The sequence below is a fragment of the Microtus pennsylvanicus genome, chromosome 3, assembly GCF_037038515.1.
Source record: "Microtus pennsylvanicus isolate mMicPen1 chromosome 3, mMicPen1.hap1, whole genome shotgun sequence".
NCBI classification, from domain to species: Eukaryota; Metazoa; Chordata; class Mammalia; order Rodentia; family Cricetidae; genus Microtus; species Microtus pennsylvanicus.
In genome coordinates this window covers 69,035,076-69,062,261 of record NC_134581.1, presented here as the reverse complement: position 1 = coordinate 69,062,261, position 27,186 = coordinate 69,035,076, and the positions used below count along the sequence as shown (strand labels likewise).

Genomic DNA, 27,186 nt, shown 5'->3' with positions numbered 1-27,186 from the left:
CATTAGATATGGTCAAGCTTTTTAATATTGAGCATTCTTGTGTGTTATGTCATTTTATCTCTTATGGATTTTTATTTCTCTGGTTATTCATAGTATTGAGCATCTTCTCATCAGCTTATTTAATATCTGTATTGAATTTTGTAGAATGCTAGGTTACATACCTTGATTTTGATTTCTGTTGAATTGTTTGGATTATTTTTGTGTTTTAAGTGTTATTTATATGTTCCAAATACTATCCAGTATAATGGCCACCACTGACAATATAATCAACTGAAATACCATAGATTAACCTCCCCACTCATGCCAGCCACATCTGAAGACCTCATTGGAATGCGAACAGTTATACAATTGTGATAAACTATTTTCATAATCTCCATGCAATTTCCTATATACCAGATTTTTGCTTGGCATATGCTTTCTGAATTTTTTAGCCAAATATAGAGATAATTATTTTTTCCCTCATAACAACATACTTCAAAGAGCCAGATTTTAAATTTTAATGAAGTCCTGCTTACTGCTTGTTTCTTTTACACCTTTGTGCTATGTGCTGTCATTTCTTTTTGCATTTCTTGTGCATTATTTTAGAAAAGTTTATATTATGACTATGATCCACTTTGGATCATTTTTATATATCATATGAAATGAGGGTCATATTTTAGTTTATTGCATATGGTTATCCAGTGACTTTCACCACTCTTTTTAAGAAAGTTTCTTTTCCCTGCTCAGTTTCCTTTCCTCCTTGGTCACACAGTCATTTTACTTTATCTAGGGCATAACTCTTATACTCTGTACTACTGTTGCTAATATCACACCCATCCCAGTAATAAGAGCCTTGAAATATTTCAAGAGTCAGTTACAAGTCCCTCAACTTCACTGTTGTGTTTTTTAAGCTGTGTTTTACTTTGTCTTTCCTATTTCTTGTTGATTATTTTAGAACCTATGCTCATCCGTAGTAGGAGGGCACAGGCATCCCCCCACCCAGCTATCTTATCCCTCGAAATAACCACACAGAAATTGGACTAATTAAATTACTACCTGGCCCATTAGCTCTAGCCTCTTATTGCCTAACTCTCACATCTTGATTAACCCATTTCTATTAAATCTGTGTATCTCCATGAGATTGTGGCTTACCAGAAAGATTCTAACTTACATCCATCTCAGGTCGGAGATTCATGGTGTCTTCCACACACTGCCCTTCTTCCCAGAATTCTGTTCTGTCTTCCCACCTACCTGAGTGCTGCCCTACCAAAAGGCCAAGGCAGTTTCTTTATTCAACCAATGAAAGCAATACATAGACAGAAGAACCTCCACACCACTCATCCATGTAAATGTGTTGATCTGCTTGTCAGTTTTGGTAAGATTGTTGCTGAGATAATAGTGGTAGCTTTTCACTGATAGTGGTGTGGGCAAAAATTAACACTTTTTACTTCATTTTTGAATGTTTATTGTCTATATACAGAAATACACTTGACTTTTCATATTGCTCTTATTCTAATATATTTCTAAATTCATTTATTCGATTGAGTTAGTTTTTTGTGACTTCCATGGAACTCTACATAGACTAACTGTGCCACCCATGAACAGAACCCCATGCTGCTTCCCTCTGATCTGAACGTCTTCTGTCTCCAGTCAGAATCCACAGTGCAGTGGAGAGACTGGTGTTAGTAGACATCTTCTTTTCCTCCCTGGAAGTGAGAGGAGACAGAAGGCATCCCTGCCATTCCTAGAATGCTTGTGATGAATGTCCAGCTCTGTCAGATGCATTGTAAGCTTCACCATCTGAAAAGTCTTATCATTTCCTTTTATTACCTCATAGATTATATTGGTTTTATGTGAAAGCAGCCCTACAAGAACAAAACCTTGCTATATCGTGATATAATACCATTTATGTGACTTACTGTTGAATTCAATCTGATGAGTACTTTTAGTGTTTTAGGTCTATATTTCTAATAGGTACTGATCTGTTGTTTTCTTTGCTGGTGCTGTCTTTGGCTTTAATATCAAAATAATGATAGATTTGTGAATAACTTGGGAAATATTCTTTTCCTTTCAAATTTCTGAGAGCATTTATATAGAAAGAAGGTAGTATCTTTCTTAAATGTTTGATAGAATTCAGCTTTGAAGCTGTTGTGGGCCTAGAAGTCTGGTTTGTATGTATGTGTGTTATAGAAGTCTGTGATTACATTAAGTTTTTGTATCAAGAATATAGTATGTTATATAGTTAAGGAGTTTTTTCCATTTTATCTAAGTTATCAGTTACATAGCCATGTTTCGCCTCATAATACTCTTATCCATGTAATATTAAAATAGGTAGTCACATTTATAAAAATTAATGCTGAATTATGTATATTATGTATTATAATGTATATTTTATACACATTAATAAGGTACATTTTATATGCATAAATCATGAGAGTTACTGAAATTTTCTTAAACTGTACTGTCTTCAGTTAATATTTGTATATCGTAATGACTTTAAGAAGTCAAATTCACTAATTTGCAAACTCCATTCACTGTCTTTAAACGGCATTTTTCAGTTAAATTCTGAGTATGAATTTCTTGTACTGCTGATTTTGTCCCAGGGTTTTCCCCCTTTTGTCTTAGATAAACACATGTTTTTCATTTATTATATAAAAATGAGTTTAGGGTTATGTTTGTGCACCTGGTCACTGAAATGGACTAATTCTTTTTGGGCTTAGGAATTATCTGTTTTTATTAAAAGATAAATAGATGAAGACAGGAAAATAAGATGAAAGTCAACTCTTAAGGTCCAGCAAACACTAAGAGGATGGGGTGACTTTGTAGTTGAATACCCTGCTATATCTGTGTGAGTCATCACAGTGTGCCCTGACATATCTGTGTTGAAACTGTGAACACTTCTGAACTGAACATCAAAAGTCTGGAGTAGAGAATCTCCAACATAAAAACTGTTCTATGGATGATATATTATAATTTTACATTGTATCACTTCAGGGTTTGCATTAATTTCAGGCTGTCTCATCTGACCAAGGGAACCTCATATTCTTTATTAAGGTGTTTTTTCCTCCTTTGTAATTCTCAGTTTCCAAGTTGAAACATGTCCTTTTTTTCATGTTAATTATGGCAAAAGAAATTTTAAATTTTCACATGATCTTTCAATGTCAGTAACTTAATTATGCCATTGTATGTTCCAAGTTCTGTAAGTATATCTATTTTAACCTCAGTAGATAATAAATACTCGTTAATTATCCTAATCTATAGAAAAGAAAGCATTATACTCAATTTAAAGATTAAAGTGCACAAGTTAGTAAATACTAGAGCCAGGATTTAAATTCTGACTCAAATCTCATACTGTTGACTTGTTGTGCTGGATAGTTTTATGTCAACTTGACACAAGCTAGAGGCATCTGAGAGGAAGGAGCCTCAGTTGAGAAAATGCCTCCAAACGATCAGACAGTAGGCATGCCTGTAGAGCATTTTCTTAGTAATTGGTGTGGGCATTTTCACCTCTGGGCTGGTGCTCCTGGGTTCTATAAGAAAGCAGGCTGAGCAAGCCAGTAAGCAGTACCCCTCTATGGCCTCTGCATCAGCTCCTGCCTCCATGTTCCTGCCCTGACTTCCTTCAGTGATGAACTATGATGTAAAAGTATAAGCTGTTGGAGGCCGTGTGGGTCCAGCACAGATTCCCTAACTGGACTGGAACGGAGTCACGAGGAATAAACCGACGCAGCTGACAATAAGCCAAATAACCTTTTCCTCCCCAGCTTGCTTTTGGTCATGGTTTTTCATCACAGCGATAGTAACCCTAAGACAGTTGTGGTCATAAAAAGAAAACTTCAGACATTCTGCCCATTGTTCAAAGGTGCCTCTTGAAAATACAGAGATGAGTCCAGGAAAACAAAGGTATGATTTTTGTCTTTTGTAACTGGAAAGATTTTCTAAGGTATTTATTTAAGATCTCTTCACTGCCCTTTCACTTTATGAAGGGGGAATTTGAGGGTGAGAGTCTGACTGTTTATTTATCTCATGATAGGTCACCTGGTCCAACAGCTTCTTAAAATAAACACTTGGAAGTTTAATATTAATTACACACTGTTTGACATATTAGCTCAGGCTCATTATTAACTAGCTCTTATAACTTAAATCAACCTATTTATATTAGTTTATATTTTACCACGTGGCTCATGGCTTGTTACCGCATATCTTGCTTCTCTGGCAGCTGGTTGACTCCACTTTCTTTTTTCCTTTATCTTTACTTGAATTTCATGCCTGGCTCTATTCTGCCTTATTATTGGCCCAATTGGCTTCTTTATTAACCAATGGTAATAAAACATATTCATAACATACAGAGGGGCATCCCACATCATATAGACATGAAAGAGTAGATGGCAAAGAGACCATTGTGATCAAACACAAGACATTCATAGGGTATATAGCAATAGTTTCTGTTTCGTTTTCTAGGTCATTGAAAATGTGGGTAAATTCTTACAATTCCAAGAACCGGGGAGAGGTCAGGATATTTGTCCTGAAAGATTATGCTCCTGGAAATAACAGCCCCATCTTTCTGTAGAGATCGTGAAAGGCTACTGCAGGTGGGCTTTCTAAGTAGGCCCCACCACTGGGATCTAATGAGAATGGCATGAAGAAAAGGCTGACCTGCTGGCACTTTCCACCCATCATTAGATCAAGCCTGGAGACCCAAGCACTCTGAAAAGCTGGCCAAAGAGCACTTCATCTTTCCTTTTAGCCCTTGAGTTGATGTGCCTGTTCACATCTGTTCCCATGGTCTGTCTGTAAGTCAGGATAGTTTGCTCTTTTCTGACCTCTCGGTAACTGGGAAGTACTCTACTCTGTGAGCAACCACACGCAGTAGCGAACATTCAGAGAGACGTCTTCTCATTGGGAGCATCATCAACATCACCTTCAACCCAGCACCATGGTAGGGCACTGCCCCATACTAAATCAAAACTATCAAAACTGTCCAGAACAGTAAATACTTAGTGTTTTAACAAGCTCTTTCTGTGGTTCTGATGCAGAGGAAAATTTGACAGCCACTGTCCTAAGTCATTGTGTAGATGAAGACTTCCCTAGTAGTGGCTAAGCCTTGGCCAGGAAATGAGATAGAGATACTGGCATACTACAGTATTTGAAAAAAGTATGAACATAAGGAAACTTTCTTTGTATATTGTCCTCAAATTTCTTTTTCCTAGTGCAAGTGAAATTCCTGAGAGCAAAACTACTTTAGGGTTTTCAGATTTCAGAAATTGTAGATTTGAAACTTTGAAATAATAAGATGTTTGAGGATGGACCACAACTCTAAACATAAAATTCATTTATGTTTCATGCACCTTGCATATATCGGCCTGAAGACAATAGGATAATGGCTTCAGTGCTCCTGAACTCTGCTGTTGTCTGTCATAAGGGGTCAGGGGTGAAATTTCCCATTTTGGTATCACTTTGGCACTCAAAAACACAACAGAATTTTAGATACAAGCGTATTTTGGATTTCAGACTTTGGACTAGGCTCATGCAATCTGTATTATATTTGGTGCCTTCATCTACTATGAGTCCTAGAAGCACGTTTTTATTTGACTCACTCATCCTCTAAAACAATACCTGGCAGTTGTTCATTTATTTAACAAAGATTTTAGTGACAATTGTGTATCAGGCACTTTTCCAGGTGTTTGGGTATATAAATGTAAGATTTCTGCTTTCATGGATTTTAAACTCCAGTAGGGGAAGATGAATAACAAATAATAAAAGTAGACTGGGATATTAGAAAGTGTTATCTGATAGGAGAAGTTAAAACAGGTCAATCTGAGAGTGAATAAGTTAGAAAAACTGGGGAAGATCTCTTATCAGCCATATGGTTGCCAGTCCCAAAGAACTCTACTGGTACAAGACACCGGACAGAACAGATGTCAGAGATAAGCACTCTCACCCATTCTCAGACTTGAATTTTCTGTAGCCACGATCCTCGATGATATCTGCCTGGTCCCAAGGAGGCAAGGATCACATACACAGAGACAGAGTAGTTTTATGAGACTATATAAACGTAAAACTCATCATTGTAATTTATTTAGCTGACATTTACTGTGTGTGTTTCCTATGATCTAATATTTCTAGGAATATTCTGAATATAGACAAAAACAAAAACCAAAAAATACCCCAGTGGCTTCATGGAGCATACATTAATATTCCAATCCAAAAAATAACTAAACCAATTATACTGCACATATATAATTCTCTCAATCCTACCCAGTCCAGACGTGACAACTAATCATTGACTGATAGACTACCATTAAATTCTCATTCAAACCACCACACCATGTAATCCATCTCTACCACTCTTGCATATATCCCCACAGTCCTACTAAAATGATACTTGTACATCCGTATTTGTTTCTATACTTTTGGGAATAGCTCAGAATGGAACCAGGCGAGATGTCCACTCAGTGGAGACATGGATTAGGAAAATGTGCTACACATACACAGTGGGGTTTCATTCACTTGTAAAGAAATGTGAAATCATGGCTTAGCAGTACCAAAGAGCTCCACAACAGCCCAGAATGGACGATAACAAAGGTTTATTTATTGGGAGATAAACTCACAGTGAGGGTGGCGATCCGCAGTCCTCTGTGTGTGAGCTGGGAACTGGAACCGCATCCAGCAGAAAAGGGGTCATACACGCTTTTTATCTGCACTTCTAGTACATGAGACCACACTCAAAGCAGAATGATATCTTAAAGACTATTGGCTGAAGGAGTTTCCACAACACATGACAATAGCAGAAAATGAATGCAGCTGGAACTCATTAATTAAACAAAATATGCCTAAGTCAAAGACCACATGTTTTCTTTTATATGTGATCCTGTATTTTTAATATCCATCCACCTTTCTGTGTATGGAGGGGGCACTGCTTTAGCATTGTGAGCTATACGGTCAGAGAAAGCATTCGATGGCATTGTATTAACAGTTTCAGAGCCTGGAAATAAATAAGGCCCACAAATGTGTTGCTCAGTTCTGCCAACCCAGGTGCGATGTGTGCTGCTTTGGTAAGGTAATGCTGTCATCTTTGTAATGAATAACTTTAAAAAATTACCAGCTGAACTGTCAATGGTTGTTTTGTCTAGCTTTTAATCTGTGCTTTTCATAGGTTTTTAACCTAGCTTTTCACACTTTAATAAGCATCAGCAATCATTACAGAATTCTACTATTCTCTTATTACTAACATTTTTTAAAAGTTGGATAAAATAGAAACTAAATCACCTATTAACATTATGTGGTCACTGTGATTAAACTCTTGATAATTTAAACATAAGGAAGAGCATTTTGAGAACGACGATTTTAATATGATGGTTCTTCATTGACTGATTGGCAAACATCCTTCTCAAGAAATGTGAAATCTGGAGGCTGGAGAAGGCGCTGAGTGGTTAGGAGTGCTTCTGGCTGCTCAGAGGACCTGGGTTTGGTCTCCAGCACCCATATTAGGTAGCTCACAACATTCTGTGACTGTAGCTCCAAGGTAACCATTTGATGCCTCCCTTCCTAGGGCACTGTCACCCATACACACACACACACACACACATAATCATAATTGAAAATAAGAAACAAATCATTATTTAAGGTCTGAAATCATTGCTGATTCCTCTGTGAAGTGTGTGACCTTATGTTTTCCCCTGTTCACCCTTTATCTTCCCACATAGTTGTCCGGAATGACTTTCTGACTCTTCACCTCCTTAACATGTGGGTTATATGTTTTACTGTTATATTATTGTTTTATATATAATTACAGGACTTTCTGTAAGCGAGTATGGGTGTTACAGCTCTTGAATGGCAACGATATCCTGACTTATCAGGAAGCCAGGCTATGCTTAGAGTTGCAATAGGACAGCTCTGGAGGGGTAGAGCTGCATTAGGACAGCTCTGGAGGCTGGAGCCAGAATAGGGACAGTTCAACCCTGGAAGAAAAGGTGTCCTAACTTGTCGGGAAGCCATGCTACCTCGAGCTGCAATAGGACAGCTCAGCCCTGGAGGGAGAGGTGTTCTGGCTTGTCAGGAAGCCAGGCTACATGAAGTTGGGATGAGGTAGAGAATGGTCTCCCTATAGGATGTAGCAATACCACTCTTCTCCTGGAAAGCCAATACAGCCGAGGTCTGCTCTGTCCCCTTAAGGGAATGTTTAGCAGAGTTATCTGCTTCTTCTTTGGCCCAAGATGTTACTTCTGCTAAAGGTGAAGCCCCTGCAGAAATGTAGCAATCTCCACTGCTCTGGCAAAAAGTTGATACTTTTTTCTGTTCAGTCTTGCTCAGCCTCCCTAAGGAAGCCTCCCAGCAAGGTTCTTCTGTTTTATTCAGCCTTGCTCAGCCTGCCCCCAAGGGAAAGTCCCAACAAGGTCTTTCAGCTCAGTCCCCCAAAGGATATCCCAACCGGGTTCTATTCTGCACTGGTGAATGAAGATCTTCACCCAAGACTCTTTTGAGAAAGAGATTTATTTGGGAAGGAGGAGTCCAGGAGAGCGGCTGTCTCTGCCAGGGTGGTGAAGGACAGCCAGCAACTGAACAGACAGAGGGACTTATATAGGGCTTCTTAAGGGCAGCGTTTTCCCACGGAGAAGTTTCTCTGCTCAGGAACTGGTTAATTTTCCCTGCTCAGAGATTAGTTAGTTGGTCAGGGGCAGAGATGACTCTGATTTCAGGGCCAAACTGTGTTTCTTTCACTGGTCCTTTTTAACCTTTTGGCTCTAATTCCAGGGCCAGGGCATATTTCTTTAACTGACTGATTCTAGGGACAAATATTCCTTTGACACTAGTTTCAGAGTCAGGGCATGTTTCTTTGGTTTGGGTTCAGGGATAAGGTGTTTCTTTCCCTGGCTCGGGTCTTAGATCCAGGGCGTGTTTCTTTTACTGACTCTGGGTTCACAGTCAGGATGCTCAGAGATTGTTTGGTTTCTTGCTTAGAAATTGGTTTGTTTTATTTCTGTTGATCAGGGACAGAGTTGGCTCTGGTTTCAGATCCTGTTGTGTTTCTTTCCCTGGCTCTGGAAGAGTGGGTTTCTTTGACTGCCCCTTTTACCCGATACTTTCAATACAGATTGATGATAGCCAACATTTGCCTGGCAATTTTAGAGTATTATTGTTTTATTTACCAAAAATATAGATTATATTTATCCTGAAATCCTCCAACTGCTACCAGATCACCCCACCCACACCCCCTTCCCAACTTCATGTCTATTTCTTTATTTACGCATGTGTGTATGTCTATGTGTGGGTATGTGCATAGGAGTAAAATGCCTACTGTTGTCAGAGGTATCATATCCACTGGAGCTAGAATTATAAGCAATTATGAGCCTCCCATCATGGTTACTGGGAACCAGTCTTTGGTCTCCAGCAAGAGGAATTCATGCTCTCAACCACTGAGTGATCTCTCTAGCCCCTTCCTGTTGTTGGAGGCCACTTGTTCATTTCCAGCTGCCCAGACTCCTGAAATAATCACACAAAAACTATATTATTTGCAATACTGCTTGGCCAATAGCTTAAGCATATTTCTGGCTAACTCTTATATCCTAAACTAACCCATTTCCATTAATCTGTGTATTGCCATGAAGCTGTGGCTTACCAGGTAAAGTTCCCGGCGTCTGTCTCCAGTGGGGCTAAATGGCTTCTCCCTGACTCCACCTTCTTTTCTCCCAGCATTCAGTATAGTTTTTCTTGCCTACCTGTATTCTACTCTGTGCAGGCCCAAGAAAGTTTCTTTATTAACCAATGGTATTCACAGCATACAGAGAGGAATCCCACATCATCTTCAAAAAGTCAAGAGACCCTGGACATCTAGATGCCTAAAGAAAAAAAGATAATTATCCAGATAGAATCAACAAGCAAAGAGAATTATGGCTTATGAGCACAGGTCATCTGAGGGTAAGAATCTCTGAACATAAACTAGAATAATAGTCATGATTCACTTAAAAATCAAAGCGGGCTTTGGAGTTGGACAACGGCTGTGTCCTTCTCTAAATCCAAGCATGTTGTTAAAAGAAAAATTCAGAGTTCCTGTCTCATGTCAGGAGCCATCTGGTATGGGTCAGAAAGAAGAAAGAATTTAGAAAAAAATTTACTGTTTTTCACACCTATTTTTTGTCTCTATTGTACCTTTCATTGAAAATATGTCTGTATAAATAATGTTTAAGTTTTCCACAGTGAACAATAAATTTTCCTGCAGTAATTTTTGAAGTTTCCTGGAAGAAAATGGGGCCCCACAACAACCACTCCTGTTTTGGGTACCAGGTGCTCAAGATGGTTCCAATTTGGTTAGCTGAAATGGTACACCTCTTTACAACATTCTGGCCAGAACTCCAAATAGAAACCTCAGAAAAATCCTACCAAATACTCAGAGACTATTTGCAGACAGTAATCTTGAAACTTAAAAATCATTTTACTTTCACAGGATCCCATAGAAAGAACATCACCCACATGACAGAATTAATTCTGGAATTAATTCTAGAAGACAAAGTCCCCTCTCCCAACAAAGTCTGCCTCAGTGTTAAGGACATCAATTAGGGGTTGATTATAATTAGTATAGGGTTGAGGGTTGGCAGGGGAATTATGTAGGCTCAGGGATCTCTTTAGAAGAAAAAAAGGAAATCGGATTGGATAATAGATTAGTGTGAGCTTACTCACAATAATAATAATAGTGAGTAATAGAGTGAATACTTGTGAGCTATTATTTACAGGCAATTTACATTGGTATAGATTCTTGTATACTGATACAAACTTAAATTATATTAAATATGTTCCTGATTTTTATCTATAATATTTGTATACCTAGGCAAAGTTATTTTGACATATTATATGCATGCATGTATCTACCTCTGCTTAAGACATTTTGTATATTGATATAATTTTAGGATATATTTTATCATATTGCAATATACATTTTTACCTCTGATCAAGATACTTATACATTGTTTACATTTTGAGGTCATTGGCCTCAATTGTTGCACAGTTGTTTAAAAATTGTTAAATATTCTAATATGAAGTCTTAGTCATTAAGCTATATAGGTATTAAGAATTATAGGTCAATAGTCATCCATGTTTGTCGTACTTATAGTTAGACTAATCAGGTTCTTTAGATCATAGAGATTATATTCTGCATGCATAGGTAATCTTCAACCACTTCAAAGAGCTATAGAATATGGCATTTCTATACTTAGGGTTCTGTTGACATGAGACACGATTCCTCCTGGCAGCACCAATCTATTCCTGAGAGAATGTTAAGCACCAAAGACACTCCACTTGGAGTTTGTTTTCTTCTTGGCAAAATTTGCCTTTGGGCAAGGAACTGCCCATGCCTTGACCACTGACAAAGTGCATGATGTCCAGACAGAACAAGCAGGATACAAGAAAAAGGACTGTCAAATCTTGCCAAGACAGGATAAGATGGTTTTGAAAATTTTCCTGCCTCTGAAAATGGTCTGTCAGGTACTCTAAGCCTTAGCCAAAGTTGGTTGCCCCAGCATTGCAAATGAGACTTTGGGTGATTGCACAGGTAGACAGTTGTCTCTGTCATTTTTTTGCACATTTTGAAAGCTGCTCAATTGTACTTCCAGCTTACTCAAGTAATATTATTTCCCTTCTCAGGTCTTCGATAGGGTTGAAGACTAGATAGTCATAGTTACTTTTCTCTCATGTCTTGGCCAAGTTATTTATAATACAAGACTTAGACTCCTTAGGATAGAATAAATAATTTGAAACATTTATCACATGTTCCTTGCTATATAGTTTTTGTTAACTGTAATTCTAATTTTTCTTATTGTATATAATTTTGTATTAGGCTTAGAACTCTTTTATTTAAACAAAAGGGGGAGGTGCTATAAGAAATCCTTCAGCCAGTTTCTTTAAGATACCTGCCAATTTGAGCGTGGCCTCTTATACTATAAATGCCAGTGTAAAGCACCCACTACCTCTCTCTTCCGGCTGCTGGATTCCCCGTTCAAGCAGAGGACTGTGATTTGTGAGTCTACCCTTAAATAAATAACCCTTTATTATACTCAGTTCTAAGCTAGTATGGTATTTCTTTTTAGCGTCCATCTTCACCTTCCTTTTTATATTAACTCATTTAGTGCAATTAGTACTGCCCATATGCACATCAGTATAGGGTGCTAGAGTTGCATGGGTATAAATGTTGTAAATAATTCTATTAAATAATAGCTGAAAACATTTTATTAGAATAAATACAACTTCTGTTGTATGTTTCTAATTTTATTTGATAACTTTTCAATATTTCCCCCAAACTGTAAACAATTGTCTTGTAAAATTATTAGTGAATGAAAATTTGATAATACAAATTGAAGTAATTGGTTCATATAAGCCCACCAGAATTATTCTTTTCAAGGTCACTTGGAGACCATTATAGTGCTTGGGTAGCTAAATTATCATGAGCACTGGACACCCCAGTCTTCCTCCTTCTTGGTTTGACTTGATTTGAACCCCAAAACTCAATACTTGAAACTTCTCTCCATTTCTCCTCACTCTTATATGAATCAGTACATTTTTATAGCTTTGGAAAAACTGCTTTGATAACTAACTTAACATGTCAAAAGCCAGATTCCTTGACTCTACCTCCACTGAGCTGCATCAATATTCCCAAGCTCCAACTATATCTCCAGAATAGAACAATTTCTTGCTGTCTTTGCAAGCTCTCCTTTTTGCATCCTGCTGCAATACAATACACCAAACAGATACATTTATGATGAAGTTTAATTCATAATTAGGTAAAACAATATGTTAACAACAGCTAATAAATAATAATTATTTATGTATAATGTATAATTACATTGATACATTATAAGAAAAGCTATGGGAATGCAGACTTTCAAAATATCTTCTTTGCTACCTTTACATATCTTGTGACATTGCCAAGTGATACTGTATCTGTGCGATACAATGAATGATACAGGTATTGTGATATAGCATCGGTCTATTACACAAAGGTGCTTGAACACTGCACTGCAATATTGTGACATCAGTCTGAAAATGAAGGCAAAGTGGCCTACAATACATAGTGTGGATACACAAGAGGAAAACATAATTCACAAACCAGATAAGACGAGGTGGGGCAGAGCCCGTTTTTAACACACTACTCAAGATGGCGTGTAGTTTATATTCAGAAACTGTTTGTTCCTAGAATCTCTGATTTCACAATTTGGGGTCAGGTAACTAAAACTATAAAGCAAAACCATGAAGACAACAGTTTGTTATGTGGTTCCTCCCCGTGCTTGCTAGTCTTAATATGCCAACTTGACACATACATTAAAGTTATGTGAAAGAAGGGAACCCCAATTGAGAAAATGTCTCCATAAGATCAGCTTTAAGGGATTTCAACTTATCTTTTGATGTCTCAAGAGAAACCTTCAGACACTGCTTATTCTGGAAAGTGCTGCAGGAGACTTGGGCAGAAGAATAGTCAAAGCTTCATGCCAACCTCATTCTTCCACTCTCTGGATCCACTTTAATTGAATCAACTCATTTACATATTAGCTAAATATTGACATTTTGCCATAAATGACCTGGAGATCATAGATAGCTTAAGGCACTGCCAGTAGTGTACTACCTTAAAGACTTTATCATTTGTGGTGGCGCACACCTTTAATCCCAGCTCTCTGGAGGCAGAGGCAAGCGAATCTCTGTGAGGTCAAAGCCAGCCTGGTCTACAGAGCGAGTTCCAGGAGAGGTTCCAAAGCAGAGAGAACAGAGAAACCTTGTCTCGAAAAATCAAAATAAATAAATAAATAAATAGGCAGAAAGAAATTGTTATCTTTACACAAAGGAGTATGCTTATAATTCTCACAGTTTTGCAGACTGAGGCAAGATCACTTGAGACCAGGAGTTCAAACTCAGCCTGGGCAACATAACATAGCAAACCTGCCTCAAAAGAAAAATGAAAGAAATTCGGGTAGTGTTTTTAACTTTAGTAAATTCGTAAGGTACAGCAGAATGACTTAGAATGAAGCGTGCTGACTTGTTCCTTCCTACATGCCATTATATAACTGTTATCTCAACCAATCCACTCCAACGTTAGAGAATTGAGTCACTGTTGGTGATCTGGCTCATTGTTGAGTCGGTAAACGTTCTAACATGTGGTTCCATCATAGTGCAGTCAGTGCATACCTAAGTTGCTTAAGTCATTTAAATGTGTTTGCACTCCTGATTCAAGATGATCCAAATTAATGTTACTTAGTTCATAATGGAGATAGATAGTATTTTTAAGTCAACAGGCTGCTTTAAAGGGACAAGAATCAGTTTGGCTTTTTTCCAGTCCTCCATTGAGGCTGACTTGCTTCTTGTCACCCTTTCTTTTTTGCAATAGAACTATTCTTGTAAAGTTACCATCTCATTTGAAGTTCTGTAAATCATATTCCTTTCTGTTAAATGGGATGCGTCATTGTGTATAATTAATGGTTTATTAAGTCTTTAAAGGCAACAATCACAAAAGCTTCTTTTTCACTAATGTCATGCCAGTGCCTTGAACCTGGCAACTTCCTAGTCATTGTTGTTGAATCACTTCTGTGTCAAGGCTGTGAAGAAGTTATGTGCTTTATTCTTTGGAAATAGTCTTTCTATGTGTGTGTGTGGGGGGGTCTGATTCTTATTAGTGTGACTGTTTATTGGTGTCCATTTTCCTTCATTTCCTTCTTCCATCTTGCTATTCTGTTTTACCTGTGTGCCTTCATTTTTGAATGTTCATATCATATTACTGTACTTAGTATATGATATACTGCTGATTGTGATATATCATAGATACTACCTGACTCTAATCATTATTTTTGCTGATTAAAGTATTCCTTCATATGTTTCTTGCTCTTAAAGGCTCTTCTCATTCTGCTTGTCCATTGTTCCATCTGTCCTTCCATGTCCTTTTCCTGACTGAATCCATTTTGATTGTGATACTAACATTATCACTGGGCTTTTTTTGCCATAATCGATGGCTAAATTCATGCTCTGTTCATTATGTTGTCTAGTTAATTTGGAGATATATTTAGCACACTGCACACTACCACTTCATGGAATTTTTTTAGTAATTTGAGTGTGACTTTTATTACAATGATGAGTATTGAGATGCACCATCACCTGCTTGTTTACCCATTAGCAAGACATAATTGCTTCAGGCTATATTTTCAGATTTTGTTTTATTGCTGAAATGTTCAATATGGTCACAAATATCCCATAAACAGGTTTTAATCCTGAATGATATAGATGGCTATCACTAGTGATTTTGTAGCCTCATTTCAATGGCTATGTTCTTTTGTTTTAAATTATATCTAGCCTAATTTATTCTGAATAGCTCAGCAGGGATGCCCCTGAAGATGATATAGAGAGTTGTATCCTGGCATGTTATAACCAGGTTGAGCCTAATTAGAAGACAGTTTACATTCTAAGCTCACGTGCACTCTGCATTTAGAAGGTACGGTCTGATAGAAATGAAATGCAGAGTGAATGAAGGAGTCAACAAGAAGTGCAGTCCAGTTAAGGGTCTACTACAAACTGCAGAAGCCGTTATGAGGCCCTGGTCTATATAATGTATTTTTTATTAGCATGCTCTTAAAACATTAAGAGGAAGCAAAGGAAGGGCGCTCATCCATCACTGGTGCGGTGTAAAGTGGGACCGCTGCTGTGGTGAAGTCTGGTGGCTCTTCGGTAGGTTAAGTATAGAATTACCATATGATTTGGTAAACATTGTATATGTATCCGTACACTCAACATAGAAAATGGACGTTTTCATGGCACCATCAGTCATACCAGCCAGAATGTCCAAACCACTGAAGTGTTCCTCGGCAAATGATTTTTACAGTATGTTCATACAGTGTAACATGTAGTAATCAACACTTGACAAGCTACAGGATGAACCTTGAAACTCTCATGCTGGCCTAAAGAGGGAGACAGAAAAGAGCACATACGGTATGGTGTGATATATGCAAGTAAGGCAGACTCATGGAGGGGCAGGGCTGATGAGCCGAGGCTTAGGACCTAAGGCTTCCCATAGGGCTGATATAAATGTCTAAGAACTAGATAGTGATACAGTTTGCACATTGTGCTTATTGTAAATACTAATGAATCTTACACTTTAAAATTATTAAAGTGCAAGGGCTACAGAAAGAGTTCGGTCAGTAAAATGCATCCCACACAGGCATGAGGACCTGAGTGTGACCCTCAACACCAATGTTAAAGGCCAGGCCTGGTGCTGCATGTTTCTAACCCCAGCACTGCAGAGGTATAGGTATAGGGTTCCTAGAGCTTGCTGCACACAGAGTGATGGGTGGATTCCCAGGTATGGTGAGCCCAGACCCCAGTGAGAGACCCTACCTATATCGGGGGACGTCTAGCTCCCACACACATACTCTACACAGCTTGCATATGCACACAAATACACAAATTGATATGAAAATTTGTATTTGTATTTTGCTATAATTTTAACAGAACTCAAAATTACATCAGCATTTAAAAACAGCAACACTTAAGGGAAAATCACTGATTTAAGTACTTTGGGAGGTCCAGAAGTATTGTATACTGCATAGGACCTCAGAAATATAGCAAACTGCATAGGTAGTAGAGACGGAAAGTGGCAAACTGTGTGTGCAGAATTTACTGTTTTTGATACCTCTCTGTGGTCCAAACAAAATGATCGTGAGTCAGGGCAAGTTCAAGGTCATTGTGAGGAATTTCCCGAAACACTGCCTCAAAATGAGAGTGAACAGAGGGCAGGGGACCTGGTTCAATGGTAAAGTGTTAGCCTAGCAAGCACAAGAACGGTTCAATGTCCAGAAGGCATCAAAGAAAGAAAAGATGAATAAGGACTGGACAATAAGGCGTATATTCTTGTACATTTTATTTTCATTTTATCTCTGCAGCTAGTTACAGTTTAAATTGTCTATATTTTTAATAACTGTAAATGTGTTTTTTCATCTTTTTTTTCCTCATTGTTGAATTGCAACATTTCTAACCTACATTTACTGTGACGGTTTCCCTCTCCCTGAGTTTCCCTCCTCTGTTTTTTCCCTATATTACAAACACAGCCTAAAAACCTGCGGTGTTTGGGGTAAAGGCTAAATAAGATTCTTATAAAATGGAAAATGTCCTTCCCAGTTTTGTAATTGAATACTCCTGAACTTCCTTGATATAGAACACATGGTCTTGATTGACACACTTCCTTTTCTTGGAGTACCCTTCAGTGTTTAGTGATCTGTCTGCCCATCCATCCTTTAAGACTGGGCCCTTCAAGAAACTCTCCTAACCCATGCAGTCTCAGATAAAGGCCATAGGTTTACTGGGCCTCGGTACCCTATGTGTCTCTCACAGCTCTGGCTTCTCATTGTTTACTTGTTGATTCCTCGGTTGGATTACTGACTTCCTGATACCAGGGACAGTATCTGTCTTCCATGACTAAGCACGCAGGTACCAAACAAAGCAAACTTTAACACTGTTGCATGCCTTACACGGTATTCACAATAAATGCTGAGTAAGACTATTGAAGACATAGAGAACTGAATCTAAGCCAAGAGCTGACAAGCAAAGAGTGATTTAAGAGAATTTTCTTGGTAGACATGACATTTGGAATGTACTGTGAAGTAGGGCAATGGCTTGAGGAGGCAGATTGTAGTCAATAGCTACTGAGAAGTGATTTTGTGCTAGTGTGCCAGGACTTGGGCTGTATAGGTCCTATGTAGTATATTGATTATCACTTATGAACACATGTATTTCCCAGAAGTGTTCCGCAGTTTTGTCTGTTTTGTGGCACTTTGTGTTGGGGGTGTGGGTGGGCCATGGACAGATGAGACAGCACTGTGTGGAGGTCAGAGGACAACCCCAGGGGTCAGTCCCTTCTTCCCTGGGCCAGCCTCTTTGCTGCTTGCCTCTGCAGTGCATGCAGGAGGCTAATGGACCAGCCAGCATTTGGGAGTCTCCTGTGTCTCCCCCATCTCTCTGTGGGAGCACTGCTATCACAGGTGTGTTCTACCACACCCAGACTTAGTGTGGTTCTAGAGATTCAAACTCAGGAGCTTATACTTACACCCCATGCCCTTTACTTCCTAAGAGAGCTCCCCAGCCACTCCTTTGTGATGTGATTTATATGAAGCAACTATCTCTGTAAAACTTTATCTAAAAGTCGGAGTTTTTTTTTTAGCATAATAGCAAATATTAGGAAATGTTACTATGGCCAGGTTTCAGAGAAGTTACATGGTTTTAGCAACAATTAGGTCTTAAAAATCTCTTTGCCACTCAGAAATAGCTTCATAAATGCTTTACAATGGTGTGTTATGTGTTAGTGCACAGGTCTCAGCAGGTTAATCTTTAGACCATTTGTAGTACTTAACTTAGATCAGTTTAGAGATCTGTTAATTATAACTGGTAGATCCTATTCAGGCTATATTAAGAGTTAAATAGAAGGCTTACTGTTCCCATTTCTAGGCATTGATATTACCACTTCCCATTTCTATACTACAAGAAACTAAAATAATCACATCTCTTTTGCACTCAGAATAAAATAAATATTTCATAACTGTTTAATAATAAATACACTTTCGGTAGAAAACACTAAAATTCTATTTTTTTTTGTTTTGTTTAAGTTTTTTTTTATTGATAAAAGGAGAATAAAAAAAATTTCCACCTCCTCCGAGCCTCCCATTTCCCTCCCTCTTCTCCCCCTCCTCCCACCCTCCTCCCCCTCCCCCACTCCTCTCCCCCTCCCTCTCCAGTCCAAAGAGCAGTCAGGGTTCCCTGCCCAGTGGTAAGTCCTAGGTCCTCCCCCCTCCGTCCATATCAAGGAAGGTGAACATCCAAACTGAAGTCGACCAATGGAATCGTATAGAAGACCCGGATTTTATCCCACAAACCTATGAACACCTCATTTTCGATAAAGGAGCTAAAAGTATACAATGGAAGAAAGAAAGCATCTTCAACAAATGGTGCTGGCACAACTGGATATCAACCTGTAGAAGAATGAAAATAGACCCATATCTATCACTGTGCACAAAACTCAAGTCCAAATGGATTAAAGACCTCAATATCAGCCCGAAAACACTGAACCTGATAGAAGAGAAAGTGGGAAATACCCTACAACAGATGGGCACAGGTGATCGCTTCTTAAGTATAACACCAGAAGCACAGACATTAAGGGCAACATTGAATAAATGGGACCTACTTAAAATTCTATTTTTTAAAGACACAAAAGTTATGTGTTTATCCTTTTAGATGAAAGTTGTTTCTAATTATTCGAATGCTAAGTGATTGGGTTTTTTTCAGATGTACTACAACATGTATGTTAAATCAAGGCTCTCTTTGCTAGGTCTTGAAGCCTTTTGTCACACAGAAATCTTTAAAATTACAGACTGTCAACTTGCATGTTGCTAAAGTTATGCAGAAAAGATGTTTTTTGTGGGTTCTTCCCAACAGGAACACTAAATCATATTTGAATGTATATTAACTATAGTTAAACGTTTTTATTCTCTGTGGAAATCCTTTGTTTTAAAAGAAAAACCATTTTAAAAGTCGCCTACATTAACCCTTGGCATAGGCTAACCTCAAGGAAATAATAATAGCTCCTGAGTTGTTTCAGGTTAGTGGCTGTTGTTCCTAAAGTCTCAGCTTTAGAAGTAACCATTTAGATCAGGGCTTAGGGCAAACTATAGCCCAGACAGGTGCTTTGTGTACAATATTATAGGGCCCCAGCCTCCCTTATCCGTTTATGCATTATCTGTGCTTGATTTGGCAGTGTGGGGTTTGTGAAGAAGTCTTCACAGCATGAGCTGCCTTATGGCAAGGAGCTGCCATCCGGTGATCTCCTAGGGAAAAGGATGGGGACAGTCGTGTCTGAGGGCTGCAGGTGCAGTTGGTGTTGCTGGGAACATGGCAGAGGTAGCGAGCTCTGTCTCAACTTGGGCTCTTATAGGTAAAGACTCTTTAGTGACCAGCAGATCCTGGGTGTGCAAAGCAGGCTGGCTAATAATGACTTGTGTGGGATAATTTTTACATTATTGTGTAAAAAGATTAGCCTTTGCATTAGTCTCAACCCGCAGTGAAGAATAAGACCACCCAGGGACCAGCATATAGCAACTGTATACTGACGAGAGAAGGTTACCTTCTGGGGTGATGGTTTTCCGTGTCTGGGTTTAGTTCAGATTTTACAAGTGAATGCATTTGCCAAAACTTGGTGGATATGCACTGAAGATTTGGTCTTGTGTATTTTATTCTTGCATAAATCTTAAGTTTTAATCGAGACAAATTCTAAGTAAATATTGGGCTCTAGTTAATGACACACATCCTCCAAAGTGGCTAAGGCTGAAATGCCGAGAAGGAAATTAATTAATGTCCCCACAGTAAGAGGATGGGCTAGGATTTGACGAGCCGCTGTGATAAATATGTTAATGCTAATGTATAGGTTGGATTGTACATCTACTTATTATAAAGGTATTTCAATCTTAAGATATTTTCATAATGAGGCAGCAAGAAACTGCTGTGTACAGAAGCAGCCGTGAGGCCAGCGAAGACACGAAGCCATTACTTTAATGGGTTCCATGTTTCATAAACAACTGTCAGTCATGACTACAGAAACCTTTGTCTTGTGGTTGAGCATCTGACTGACTGATTCGTTGCATGCGGTCTGTTTCAGAGACAGTCCCTCTGCTAGCATCGACACGTGTGCATTTCTGTCATCATTCATGAGCTCCAGCAGGACTCTGCTGATTGATGGGCCAGTGGAACTTCAAAGAGGCCTGCAGAGGCAGGAGCGGCATCTTTTCCTATTCAATGACCTGTTTATTTCAGCCAAAATCAAGTAAGTAACTTGTATATACTGCGAGTAATCATTATAAAGTTTAATTTCCTCTGACAAAGACCACATTCTTCACTCGGTGCTTACTGTAAGAACGCCTGGCATGTATTAAATGCCTAATATCTTTTTTAAAAACTGTGTTCATATTTGTAGATAGGTGTTTTGCCACATGCGTGCAGTGCCCATGAAAGTCAGAAGAGGGCATCAGATCCCCCTGGAACTGGAATTACAGACAGTTGTGAGCGCACATGTGGGTGCTGGGAGTTGAAGCTGGGGCTTCTGGAAGAGCAGCCAGTGCTCCTAACCACTGAGACAGTTCTCCAGCCCCTTTAGCGAGTATCTTTAATAAGATGCTTGTATTTTTTTTTTTTTTTTTTTTTTTTTTTTTTTTTTTTTGGTTTTTCGAGACAGGGTTTCTCTGTGGTTTTGGAGCCTCTCCTGGAACTAACTCTTGTAGACCAGGCTGGTCTCGAACTCACAGAGATCCACCTGCCTCTGCCTCCCGAGTGCTGGGATTAAAGGCGTGCGCCACCACCGCCCGGCTCAGATGCTTGTATTTTTAAGTTGTTTATTAAGTGTTAGTTTAGGTCCTGTTTGTGCCATAACTCAAGTAACATAATAGGGGCAGTGAAGAATATGATGGGAATTGCCGCTGTTCCTCCAAAGCCGACATTCTATGGTAAGTGATGTAACAGGTTGCCTCTTAGTGTGTGTATGAAGAGCTGTAGATAGTGACCAATACTAGGAACAAAACTTAGATGCTGAAGTAGGAAGTAAAAGAAAAGGGCAAAGAATTATTAAAGGATAAAAAGCAACTAGCCATTAAAGATTTTGAGAGGGTGAGCTAAATAACAAATTCCTCCGAAACACACCGGCTTAAAACTACCAGTGTTTCATGGAGTTCAAGTCAGGACTCAGGATTATTTAAGTGGGTGGCTCTGGCTCAAGCCTCCTGACCCTGAGGGTTGACTGGAGGATCCATCTGGAAGCTAGCACATCAGTTCCTCACTGGCTGTTGGTTTCCTTTCATTTGGTCTCCTCCACGGTACTCCTCATAACATGGCACCCTGCTCCCTTCTGTGAACACTTTCAAAAGTGATGACACTGTCATTCCTGACCTGTGCTATTGGCCAGACAGAGCAACCCGGGGGACAGATGGAAGGGGACTTTACACGATTACATTGAGACGCAGAGACTACTAGGGGACACTTTAGAAGTTTAGAATCATAGGGAGTTTGGAATTTTCAGTTTTCAGTTGGGGAATGCCATAATATGATTCATGTTTTTAAATATTTACTCATTATAAACAATCATTTGGAGTAAAGGCAAGAATAGAAACAGAGAAACTTAGTCTTCTTTACACATCACTCCTTCAAAGACCTTACTCTCACTGAGCTTTTTATTCTCTGTGGTAGAGGAACTGGGGGTGGCTGCCCATGTGCTGTGTCTTTGACTTCATTGCAGCGTTTCTTTCTCAGATGGTCTGAATGGTAGGAAATCCATTTTCCTGGGCCTTCTCCTCATAGTTCTCAATGCCTTCTAATTACTTAAGCCTCAGACCCATCACGGGTATTAAATTTGTCAATTAGGTCAAAATATATTGTATTTTAGCATAAAGGGTCCAAGGAAGCCTAGGAAGGAATTGTCAAAAAGCAAGCGCAGCCTTCTTAAGGTAGCTCACATTCTAGGTCCCCAGAGCGGAATGCTAATTGTGTTAGCTCTACTCTGTTTTGTTGTTGTTAGGCTTTTCTTTTCTTTTCTAATTTAGGTTCTTTTTTGGTTATAAATTTTTAGTGTTTGCAAGAATATACTAGAAAAATTAGTGGGGGGAAAACACTTAAGAAGTAAAATTTAAGGTAATCTGTACTTCTAAAGCCACAGTCTTGACAACCATTCTATTTGAAAGTATATGGTAATTTTTTCTGTTCCCAGGCTCATTTTCAGTATCTAAATTGGAAGTGCTTAACATTTTATAAGTCGTATTTTTATGTCTATTTATTGAAATAATTTTGAAAGTAAGCAAGTTACAGGTAATTAACTTTTATGACAGAAATAAACTTAAGTTGGGTTTTGATCCAAATGTAGTACTCATCATAAATAGTCACTTTTTAGATATTTGCTGCCATTAATGCAGGAGGCATGAGAACAAAGTTTGTCCAGTGTTTTAAAGTTCTAAATAATCATCCACATTATAACCTGGTGTTCCAGGGACAGGAGATAGGGACAATAAGACATTCTTTGACCTCTCATAACAAAAACAGAACCTCCTGTAAAACTCAAGAAACAAAATAACAAGAGCATCCATTTTTTTTTCTATCTCACTAGATATAACAACAATTTTAAGATAAAAAATAAAATCAAGTTGACTGACATGTGGACAGCAAGCTGTGTGGACGAAGTGGGAGAAGGCAACACGAACGCTCTGAGGTCCTTTGTCCTGGGCTGGCCCACAGTGAACTTTGTGGCCACTTTCAGGTAAGAACCGTGCCTTGTCCTTAGGCTTCCCTCAGATACTGGAACGCTGTCGAGGACAAAGAGAAATGGTTTTACCAATTTCAGGCCTCATTTTTAAGGAAAATACTCTGCTCTGATTGTGTATTGAGTAATTCTTCCTTTGCCAGTGAAGTACTCAAATGGCTGGCTTTCCATCTGAAGGCTACTTGATCAAAATATGTGAAAATTAGTGGTGAATACTGGAGACTAGAAGAGTAGTTCACCTTGGCTTAGCTGGTGGGTTGTTTTTGTTCTGTGAAAACATTTGGAAGAAAAAGAATGTATGGGGTTGTGGAAGTAGAATCCAGTGATCCATCTAGGAACCCTCCCATTGCTGGTGTCCAGGTTTTGTCTAGGAACCCTCCCGTTGTTAGTGTCCAGGGTTTGTCTAGGAACCCTCCCATTGTTAGTGTCCAGGGTTTGTCTAGGAACCTTCCCATTGTTAGTGTCCAGGGTTTGTCTAGGAACCCTCCATTCGTAGTGTCTAGGGTTTGTCTAGGAACCCTCCCATTGTTAGTGTCTAGGAATTTTTTTTTTGAAAACACCTTAAGCACTGTTTACAAACTTGACAGTTAAGTTTGAATAAAGGGTAGTTTTTAATGATTTGTTTACTCTCATCTCTTTAAATAAATAGCTTTTATGTGACACAGATAATGTGTCAAAGTACTTTGTATGCTCAGTTCTGATTTGTGATGTGGTAATCATTAGCATATTTACCACGTTAAAAAGTGTCAATTAGTTTCCCAAGACTCACACTATCCAGGGGATCCCACAGCCTTGTCTAGCCTCTGTGAGCGCCCACATACATGTGGCATACACTCACACAAGCACACACAACTATGCAATTGTTATGTTCCATGACAAAAGAGTACATAATATGCCATCTGACTGCCAACCCTGAAAGATTGCTTATATGAAGATAGTTAAGCAATAAAGCTAAAACAAATTACAAATATGTATTAAATATTATTTCTGGAACAAGAAAATGTTTTCAGTTACAGAGACTAGAAATATTACTTTTAAAGTTTGTGACTGACAGGCTCACATAAGAATAAACTGGCTGCAATTTTAAAATTAAAAATCAAATTCAGCAGTGGCAATAGAACATATTAATCTATATACACTCATAAAGTGTGTAATTAAAGCAAAAGGTTTTAGTAATTAAAAATAAATTTCCTTTGGAAAATCTACTAAATTACATTTTGCCATGTGCATATGAGATGAAAAACATGTTTTCTGACAGTAGATTGCCTTCTGGGCCAAGGCACTTCCATCCATCTGCCAAATCTTGCTTTGATCTCAATATTAAGCATTCTTTATATTTTTATGAGTGACAACTTAAACTGAAAAAAAGCACTTGCAGAGAATAATTAATTTTACAGGTATGAAAATTGAGGCTCTGGGTAAGTGGCTGCCCATGATCATCTAGCTTACATAAAATTTTAAAACCAAATATTTCGTTTTCAACTTAGATATTCTTTCCAACAAATAAGCCTCCTTGTCCCCAACCTGATACCATAGGTGAAAGAGCAGTGGCATTAAAATACGTCTGCCTTGGATCCACCTAAGTGGATTCAATAAACCACCTACCCTGAACTGTGTGATCTTCCCCAGGGGGCTGAAACACCTGTAGCATGTCCTCAGTGGTTACCCGAAGCTCGCAGCATGCGTGTACAGCTGCGATCATGACACTGGACTATTGATGCAATTACCTGAACCTCAGTGGTTATGTGAAGCTCGCAGCATACATGTTCAGCTGCTTCATGACTTCAAGCTGCTGATGCAGTTACCTGAATTGCCAGGCTTTAAAATGTTGGCCTCAGTATTTTCTATGGTTTATTTCTTTCCCATATTCTTTGATTGCAGCTCTCCAGAACAAAAGGACAAATGGCTCTCTCTCCTCCAGAGGTATTTTTTCAGCACACATATTTTTAATGTTACTAACCTGTGGTGAAACCAAGCATGCTACTACGGAGATGGACCCTGATGATGCCCCTTCTTCTCTTTAATGGAGATTGACATTCATCTGCAAAATAATCTATTGTTCAGGTTGTGCACCAGCTAGAGCATACTGTAAATAGCATCCTCTCATTACAAGGACTTCTTTCTAGGAAGGGGAACACAAGGGTCACAGATTAGAGCACATTAGAAAGAAATGAATCGCTGATGTCTTCTCTCTGTGCAGGCTCCAGGCTGCCAACTGGAGGTAGTCATTTCTTCAGAGTGCATTTTAATGCCTCATATTTGCAAGTTTTATTCAAAGAATCTCAAAAATTGGTTATTATCCCTACCTTTGACTATACTAAATAAAATGGCCAATGTGGGTTTATCAGTTAGAGGCGAAGTTCTTCCCTTCTTCCTTTTCCCTCCCCTCATTCCACGCCATAGGATACTCAAGATTTACACCACACCAGGCTGCAAAATGAGAAGGGAATTCATTGTACAGTAGTAGTATGTAGTCAGGAACTCCCCAGCAAGGTGCAGACCTGCTCAGAGGAGGAAGGAAGGCTGGAAGGACAAACCATCACTCAGAGGTACCTTTCCCTGGTGTGCCTCCAACACCTTGTCATGGATGTCCCATTGTTTTGGGGCCCATGCCTAATGACCTGGGTGAAAATTCTCTTTCAGCCTATCATATAATCTGATTGTGCTGAGTCTTTCATATGGCCTTCCCCTCACTCCACAAAAGAGCATAAAAGTATATTGACAATATTATCAGAATAGGTTGATTTTTTTTATGAATCATTAGTGAATCCCATCTGACTCAGTGTTTTCTATTGTTTCATTTCATTAGATACATCAGTCTAGAAAAGGAGAAGGACTATCCGAAGAGCATTCCCCTCAAAATCTTCGCCAAGGACATTGGGAACTGTGCCTACGTGAGTGTTTCTGAGCCAGAAAATTAAATTCCAGGTCCCTGAATTAGGTAGTAAGCATTGTGGATGAAGAAAAGAGCAGGCGGACTGACAAACTGTGTGTGCTACAGAAGGCAGGCGTTTGGAAGGACCATGGTAGGATTTTTGTACATCTAGGTGTGTCTTATATGCATGAAAAGCAAATGCTAGAGAGAATGAAGAAAGAAAAGTTCAAATTAACTGCAGTATTTAACATTCTCCCTTGGCTAGAACATTGCTTGTCAGACATCTCTTCTCATGCCATGAGTATGTGTCTGGGTCCTCTCAGGAGCAGCTGCTGGAGCTTGTAGTGACCCCACAGGAGGCGTTCCAAGTTGTCACTTCAGTTGGGTGGTTTTGAAAACTCGTTCTCTGAATTCTTATGAATTAAAGCCCTGAGATTAAGAAATGGATCAGATAGAGGTGACATTATCTCGGGATCGCCATATTTTTATGATACATAACATCAAGTTGTTAGCCTCAGTTATGTATTCATTGTTGGCTGAAATTGTAACATAAGGGCCAAGCCATTATCGATCATGAACAAGATGAGAACTTGTCTTTTCTTGATGTTGTGGACTGTAATACTACATGGCAACTCTTGGTCACAGTCACTGTGCGCATGCAATGTAGTTTGTGAGGGTTCTGTTTTAGTCAAACAAACGAAAGTTAGACAAACATTCTGCCCAACTCTTAAGGGCCAGTTCTCACTACTTAAAGCATATACTCAAATCTTAGGACTAAGAAACCCCAGATCTCCTCCAGGAAAATAGAGAAATCAAAAACAAAACAAGCAAAATCCCTCATGTGTTTCTGCTTGCTTTGATATGATTGGTTACATTATTTATCACATTTAAGTATAGAAAATAACATGTTTGAACAACTGATGTCCCACTCATTTTTGAATAAAAGATTCGAAATGTAGTCATGGGTAAGTCAAGGTACAATGACATTCTCAGGTTCTTCCCTGCATGGTGTCAGCATAGAGTCTCTGTT

At 38.8% G+C, this 27,186-nt stretch overlaps 1 protein-coding gene across 1 annotated transcript in view; it reads left to right on the top strand.

Moving 5' to 3' along the window:
- Arhgap20 (Rho GTPase activating protein 20) overlaps positions 1-27,186 on the top strand; it is a 92,369-nt gene that overhangs the window by 33,871 nt on the left and 31,312 nt on the right. The window contains exons 3-6 of the mRNA XM_075965917.1: positions 20,642-20,806; positions 23,129-23,278; positions 25,163-25,204; positions 26,091-26,175. Of these exons, the coding sequence (XP_075822032.1) occupies positions 20,642-20,806; positions 23,129-23,278; positions 25,163-25,204; positions 26,091-26,175 (442 nt within the window). The remainder of the gene's footprint in view (positions 1-20,641; positions 20,807-23,128; positions 23,279-25,162; positions 25,205-26,090; positions 26,176-27,186) is intronic.